This window comes from Zingiber officinale, chromosome 6B (assembly GCF_018446385.1).
Source record: "Zingiber officinale cultivar Zhangliang chromosome 6B, Zo_v1.1, whole genome shotgun sequence".
In the NCBI taxonomy this organism is placed as follows: Eukaryota; Viridiplantae; Streptophyta; class Magnoliopsida; order Zingiberales; family Zingiberaceae; genus Zingiber; species Zingiber officinale.
Window position 1 is genome coordinate 124,770,173 of NC_055996.1, and position 8,340 is coordinate 124,778,512.

General features: G+C 36.7%; 1 protein-coding gene across 1 annotated transcript; it reads left to right on the top strand.

The window, feature by feature from the left end:
- The first annotated feature begins 6,177 nt into the window (after positions 1 to 6,177).
- Positions 6,178 to 8,340, top strand: LOC121989358 (phosphoribulokinase, chloroplastic-like). Its single transcript, XM_042543351.1, has 5 exons — positions 6,178 to 6,839; positions 7,234 to 7,318; positions 7,402 to 7,486; positions 7,585 to 7,829; positions 7,917 to 8,340. Exons 1-5 carry the CDS (start codon positions 6,304 to 6,306, stop codon positions 8,166 to 8,168), a joined length of 1,203 nt encoding a protein of 400 aa, XP_042399285.1. The 5' UTR covers positions 6,178 to 6,303; the 3' UTR covers positions 8,169 to 8,340.

Genomic DNA, 8,340 nt, shown 5'->3' on the forward strand with positions numbered 1-8,340 from the left:
TTTGGACATCTCTAGTTGATTGGTAAGTTGATTAGAAGGTTCAAATTTGACTCTTGGATGACTAAAGTCCGTTAGCTAGTTGACTACCATAACTCAATCGATTAGCCAATCAATTCAACTCTTAATAAAAAAATTGTTCACCTAAAAATTTTAGCTATTTGACTCTCTAATACAGATTGGCATGCTCCAGTTAGTTGAAATAACTTTTCATTTCATTATCAACTAAATAGTCACCTTTACTTGGAAATCCATAAATCAGAAATAAGTTTCAGATTTAAGTTGATTGACAAATACGACTTGGTAATCCATCACACAATTAAAGGCTTCATCAAACAAGTCCTAGGTAGCTCACCCATTGCATAGGCAATCATTATAGTATAACAATGTAGGTACATGCCCAAAAAAAAAAATTTCAATACATTGTGTTCTAGTTCGAGATCACATATATAGTGCATACATGACCGAGATTTTTACCCCAGAAGAGGCCACTTGACCTATTTTTAATTAGTCATCGTGAGCTCAACCGATCTGAACTGAACTCCACTCTAGGATGACCTCAACCGAGTTGATCTGACTTAATATGAGCTAAGGTAAATTGATTACTTCTAACAATTAAAGTGATTGTATGATCATGGTGACACTAAATGTCAAAATATGTTCTATGTAAACCAAGTAATTAAACATGGCATTTCAATCACCATTTAACAATCAAGTATGAAATACAACCCATTAATCTAATTATCCACCTCATGCAATTATAAACAAAATAATCATACTACTTTGTATGAGGAAATTGTAATAAATACAACAATTCTCAGAATAAAAATTTTATCATTCTTCACTCATTCTTTGAATCTCCCTAAACTCTGAAAAGATGAAGCTAGGTATTTAGGAACACAAAATAATTGAGTTCAATTGAATTTACTAAGTGCTCTAAGGAATCCATTTCTTATCCACCTTCTTAGAAATAGTATTCCTGATGCAAAGGATCCATTTAATCTTTTCTTAAGTCAACCTCTATCAATCAAAAAAGTATGCATTTTCCTTCTTTCAAAAAGAAATTTAAAGGTAGGCTTATTTAATTACATAGTATGTTAAATATGACTACTTGATTATTATGGATCTAGTGATTGATATGCTTAAAGTATTGGTATCTTACTTTTAGTATTCTAGACATTTAAGAATTTAACATGAAATGAAAGTTAGGGTAAGAGTGTTTTGGTATATTTCACTCTCATCCACCACATCTCATTCACTATGGTGTCGACCTATATCATGCATTGGTGTGATACATATTGGTGTTAACCATAGATGCACATGTAGATAAAAATTTTCCCACTCTTTAGCTACTTGACGATTGATTATAAGCTAACCCTATAATTTACCTCCCTTCATATAACTAGGGATAGGCTATGAAGGGTGCTTAGAGTGAGCATAATTACCTTTTACTATAATAGATGCACACATAGATGAAACATCGGTTCTGACTTTCATATTCTTGTGCATGTATAGTAATGGTGTATCATACATTGGCATCAATCATATGTGTGCATGGTCAAGGTGTCAACCCCTATTTGCATATGCTCACATGAACGTTTAATTGCATGGTAATCGATCTTCGTATCGTATAGTTATTTATATATTTCATGTAGGTGTTGTGAGATTCTATTGTACATGTGATACAATATATATATGTTGTTGGGAGATGGTTAGTGCAATCATCCTTCGGTCAAGGTTGAGTAATTTGACTAAGTTTGAGTGCATTTGACCTTGAGTTTCGATGTTTAGACAATATGTGAGCAGAAGTCAAATATGTCAAGGTTGACCAGATATTTGACAATATATGAGAGAGAAGTCAAGTAGGTCATGGAGGATTGGATACTTGACTGGAAAGTCCTAACTGGAGGTTAAGCAAGGTAAAGTCCTAACTCGATGTTTAGGCAAGGGTAAAGTCTTAATTAGAGGCTAGGTAAGGTAAAATCCTAACTCGAGGGTTAGGTAAGAGTAAAGTCCTAATTGTGGTTAGGCAAAGAAAAGTCCAAGTAGATCAAGGAGGATCATATGTTGACAAAGGAAAATTTAAATAGGTCTGGGAGAACCGCACGTTCAAGTGGATCAAGCAGGATCAGTGCATTCAGAAATATCTAAAGTCTCATTTCTCTTCATTATGTACATGATATGCTAATTTTATTAAAAGGATAGACCAACCTTAAAATTATATCGAGATGAGTCAGTTTATTCAGCGGAATGCAAATCAATTACTCCAAAATAAAATTTGGCTTTCATATATGGTAAGGGACCTAATCTGGCAGATTTAGAGTTGCCACCAACCATGGAAAAAATATTCTTTTAAAAAATGGCATAGATATAATTATCCCTATTAGTTAGGTTTATTTGTAAATTGCACATATGAATATGATATGAACTCTTTAAAGTGATCTAACTTATGTCTAATGAATTTTGGGTAATTAGATGTGGATCTCATATGTGTAGAACCTATAGTCCGCATCTATTATTATCTATTTGCTAATAATAGATGTTTAGTATATATATAATAGATGTTTACTATATATAGGGTTGGTCCCCAAGGGCTTAGGACATCATCTTGACATAGTTTCTTGTTCCACATTGACAATAAATTTTACGGTGCCGTCATCCCCTAAATCCCTTGAAAGGTCTTCCTTTCCGCTGCATCTTCTTCCACTAAGATCAAGCCAACGACGCTGAAGATAAGAATATGACTCTTCAATTAAATTCCTTGTCTATTATGTTTATATATTTATTTTCTTATGTCATGTTCTCAATAAAACCAAGATTCATACTTATATGTTCTTGTTTTTCTTATTCGAATTCTTATTTTAGTTCTCTAGAATTCATGCGACTTGGATTTGATGAGAACCATCAGGCTTAACATAATTAACAGTCAATTAAGCCAGCAACTTACATACAATACATGTGTATATTGGATTAGAACAACACTCCTTCAGAAGGCTGCAAAGGAGAGACTCATCCTCATGACATCACTTGATGGCATGACACAAAAGTGTTATACCCACTGACTTTGGAGGTTTGGGCTTCACCTACATGAAAAATAACAATCGGGTATGATATCATCATCACTATTTAGTGATTCAATTCGATAGAAAATGGTCTTACCTATGGAGAGACATTGCTTTTTTCAGAGAATTTGTCCGTTAGCTTCATAGCCACTTCAGAGAATAAGCACAATGTTCATCTAATTCTTGATAAATTGTCTTCAGTCTTGCTATTGTATAGAGAATATTCAGATATCTTCAAGATCAATACAAACAAAGAAATTAGGTTAGATACAACTTGCAGATGATTGATTTGGGACTACATCTTTCATACTTTAAGAAACAGAAGTTTATTATAGGAGTGCAAACCATAAAAATAAGAATTCAGACTGATAGTGATGTATGATTATATATGAGGATTCAATCTTTCGAAAAGTATAAGTTTTAGCTTGGGACTTAGAATTAGACTCTGTCAGCGGCCACGCGTGCAGAATTCAAAAATCTATGTTTACCTGCTAATTTTCAAGCCCAAATTTCACCATTTAGATTTTTTTTGAGCTTTTTTTTACTAATTTTAGTCATTTATATTTTTATGATATTTAGGATATTTTTTGGTATTTAAGAGTTAGAGATTGTCTATATCTGCATCTTGTTTTATTAATTTATGTCCATTACGAAATTTTCTTTTCAAATTTTTTTCCTTTTTTTTACAAATTTAAAATTGAGGTAAATTTTAGGATTTTTTTTTTTAAATTTTTGGTCCAAGATCTATATATATAATAGCTATCAACTGTATGAGAAATCATGCTCTAGTATTAACAAAATTTCTTTAGGCACACGGCAGATGTTGTTTCTCTTCTAATCTCCCTTCTCATTAGCCTATAAAATAATCATGATCCTGTTGATCGTCAATATAGTAACTGTGCTCAAAGTCTAGCAGCTGATAGCTTTTTGGCGCTGCAAACTTTAATGGTAAATTTACTGGGAAATCAGCCTAGAGAGCCTTCACTGCACTCCATGCGGAAAGCTCTGTTTTATGCAACTTTTTGAATTCCTTTTCTCAAAAACCAAAAAAAAAAAAGGCAAAAAAAACAAAATCTCGACATGGTTGTTACTGAATGAAAGGATCAACCAAAAGGCAGATTATCAGGAGAGGTATTAGCTCATATGGTTGTCATGTTTTCTGCAAAATTAATGAAAAAAAGGCAGATAACATCAAATCTAGATGACAATTCTCGCAACGGGCAGCCTAGAAGTCCAAGATTGAACCATGAAAGCCCCATTTGTTTCTCTTCCAAGAGTTGATATACCTACAGATGGAGAGTTTGTTCACGCTGCTGCTTTGGTTAGCCAACCTGCTCTTTTCCCACGGGGCCTTATGGATCAGCACCCTGTGGGGCCAGCCATGGTTCATCCTGCAAAATTAATGAAGAATCCGTGGCACATTTGTTCAAACACTGCAGATTCACTAAATCTGGAGAGTTCTGCTTGGCACATTTTTCTTATCTACCTTTCACTCATAGGCCAACTTCATCCTTTGGTTTCACTTCAGCTTAGTTTTTATGCATTTAGTCTGTAAGTTTGTACGTCATTTTGCTTCCAACGCCAACAGTTTTTCATCATTAGCTAGTTTTCCCTTTATCTAAGTGTTCTAAATTCATCAGTTCAATATCTATCTATCTATCTACTTCTATGATACTCTCATAAAGGTAGATCCGCTACCTTAGCGGCCCCCCTAGTGCCGGCCCCACGGATATGGAGGGAGGTTCATGCAGGTACACAGGCCATAGGCGCATGGCGGGATAAACCCCAGGTCGTCAGTTCCTGAGAATCGACCCCTGGCCATTATATTGCCTGATCTATCCTCTCATGCTGTAATAATATGATGTCTATAGCTAAGTTGTTATGGAAGTATGGATTTTTGCCATCTGATACTACACATTTAGCAATAATATTGCCTGATCTATCCTCATTTTGTAATATACTTTGACTCCCTTCCTCTTTGAGAAGTTTCTTGGGTTAAATTTGGTATGGAGATGAAGTTTATATTAACTCCCATTTCATTTCTACAATATCAAAGTAGCGCTATGGTGAAGCAAACGACATTGCTTGGGATATTATTATTATTATTATTATTATTATACTTGTATGGTCAATTTGTACTATGAAAGTTTTCATTGACCATCAAATAAATATGAAAGTGCTTGTAATAAACGGTCCAACATCCTACATCTATCATTCCACTAAAAAAAATATCTTATAATACATCTTAATTAAGAATTGAATTGTGAATATTTAAAATACTGCATGGACATTCTAACATGCATCATAATCTAAGGGACAGTATGTTCTCTCAGATGGATCTAGTGGCTAGCGTATGAGGTGTCCTCACAATGAGGTATGGAGTTCGAATCTCGGTAAAGCCGAGGTAAATATCTCCCTTATGTGCTAGTCACTATTCCAAAGGCTAGTAATCGCTCGTGATTTATCTCCACCGTGTTGACTTTAGGATGGATTGATTCACCTTTTACCACAATAATTCAATGGATAGTATAAGTTATATTTGGAAGTTATGATGGGTGAATCAAGCTCATGGGCACCACCTTTATCTATTAGAGCAACAGATTTATTTCTCATCCCAAATAATTTGGTATCGTCGATGCCAGGATAAAAATACAAAAATAAATCACAGGACATTCTGTCCTTAATACGACGCATGAGCATCACCTTTATCTATGAACACCGTCTATCTTCTCACTAAACCTCTCATCTCCGTCTCTCCATGCATGTTCTTCCACGTGGCAGACCATATCTAGTATCCGGAGATAACCATCAATCTTTCTCCATGGATCATTCTCCCGCCTCTCTCCTGTGCTTCAAGAGCTTCAAAAGCCTCATCCAAGTATTCTCGCTTAAAACTAATTGCGCATTATATTTGTTCCACTGTGAAATGAAGTTAGCAAACGTCATACACACTGGAAATCCCACCTCAATTACAAGTCACCACCCCATAAAAAATAAAACCTACAAGAAATATCTCACGCCATTCAATATTTTTGAATTACGGTTAAATAACAACAACTGAAAGAAATATTAAAACAACTTTAATTTGTTGAAGAGCAGCAGCCTCTTTAAATTATCAGACTGAGGAGAAAGCAAACCACACACATTCTCCACCTTTATCCTCGTTCTCTCTCCCAAGGCTCAACACCCAGCTTCTTTCCTACAAAATTTTGCTGGAAAGAAGAACAGAGCAAAGAAAGAGGAGATGGCAAGTTGCACAGTCCACACTGTTCCTTCCCTCCATTCCTGCTCCATCTCAAGGCCAGCTGCCAAGACCTACAACTTTGGCTTCAGCCAAAGGCATCATCAGTTTATCTTCTTCCACAGTGGAAGGAAGAGCGCTTTTGTGTGCTCTGCCGAGAAGACAGTGGTGATAGGGCTGGCAGCAGACTCAGGGTGTGGCAAGAGCACCTTCATGAGGAGGCTGACCAGTGTGTTTGGGGGAGCAGCAGAACCGCCCAAGGGAGGGAATCCAGACTCCAATACCTTGATCAGTGACACCACCACTGTCATATGCCTTGATGACTACCACTCCCTGGACAGGACCGGAAGGAAGGAGAAGGGGGTGACTGCATTGGACCCAAGGGCCAACAACTTCGACCTCATGTATGAGCAGGTGAAGGCTATCAAGGATGGAGTGGCCGTGGAGAAGCCCATCTATAACCATGTAACTGGTCTACTGGATCCCCCTGAGCTCATCAAGCCACCCAAGATCCTGGTCATTGAAGGATTGCACCCTATGTGAGCTCCCAACATAGGTTTTCTTTAAAAGATCGAACACCCTACTTCAGTAACTACTCTTTCGTTTGTGGATTAGTTTAAATGTTGAGGTTATACATTAATGGTCCTTTTATAACAAAATTGGCTGACTATTGTCTAGCAAAGTTTCTGAAAAGTTACAAGATTCTAATTTCCCGAAAGCTGTTAATTTCGTATTTACTGTCTCTGATTATAGTTTTTTCAGAAAAGTTAGGATTTCACATGGAAAAAATTTCTTTTCAGTTTTCTTTCCCTCCGTAGTCAACAACAAAAATAACACAAATTTATGAGCAACACATGTGGCAATGTTAGGGATCATGTTGTGTTTAACTCAATTAAGAACCCAAGAGTCTGATTGCAACTCCATCATTGATAGGTACGATTCCCGTGTGAGGGATCTCTTGGACTTCAGCATCTACTTGGATATCAGCAACGAGGTCAAGTTTGCATGGAAAATTCAGGTCATTTTCTGAATTAATTTGGCAAAAAGGAGGGAAGAAAAAAAAAAACCGTTTCTAACCTCGTTTTATCTTTTCAATCACAGAGAGATATGGCAGAACGAGGACACAGCCTTGAAAGCATCAAAGCCAGCATTGAAGCCCGAAAACCTGATTTTGATGCTTACATCGGTACTTTGATTTAGCCAATTGGAACACTAGATTCAACAAAAGCTGCTTTAATTTTATCCCTTAATTGATTCAATGAATGAACTTTGTGTGCTTGGCAGATCCACAGAAGCAATATGCTGACGCTGTGATTGAAGTCCTACCAACGCAATTAATCCCTGATGACAATGAAGGGAAGGTGTTGCGCGTGAGGTTGATCATGAAAGAAGGGGTGAAGCACTTTGCTCCCGTCTACCTCTTTGATGAAGGCTCCACTATTTCTTGGATTCCTTGCGGCAGGAAACTCACTTGCTCCTACCCTGGCATCAATTTCTTCTATAGCCCTGAGACATATTTCTCCAACGAGGTATAGACATATAGTAATTAAACTGACCGAACCTTTTGGATTCTCAATCCAACAGCTAAAACTCGGATATGATACATCTCTTGTCAGGTCTCAATGTTGGAGATGGACGGGCAGTTTGAGAGGTTAGACGAGCTGATCTATGTGGAGAGCCATCTTAGTAACTTATCGACTAAGTTCTACGGCGAGGTAACGCAACAGATGTTGAAGCACTCAGACTTCCCAGGCAGCAACAATGGCACTGGTCTCTTCCAAACCATTGTCGGATTGAAGATCAGAGATTTGTATGAGCAAATCGTTGCTGAGAGGGCAGCAGCTTCGGTTGCAGCAGCTAAACTTTGAGAGGATAAAGAAGCATTTCCTCCATGATTACATCAGTTGCAATTTTCCAATTCTATAGAAGATTAATTAAATAGATGTAATTAAATGTTGCAATTATTCTTACTCCCAAAAGGGAAAAAAAAATCTTCGCAATTATTCCAAACTATTTATCCAATAGATGCTTTTGAGTTCC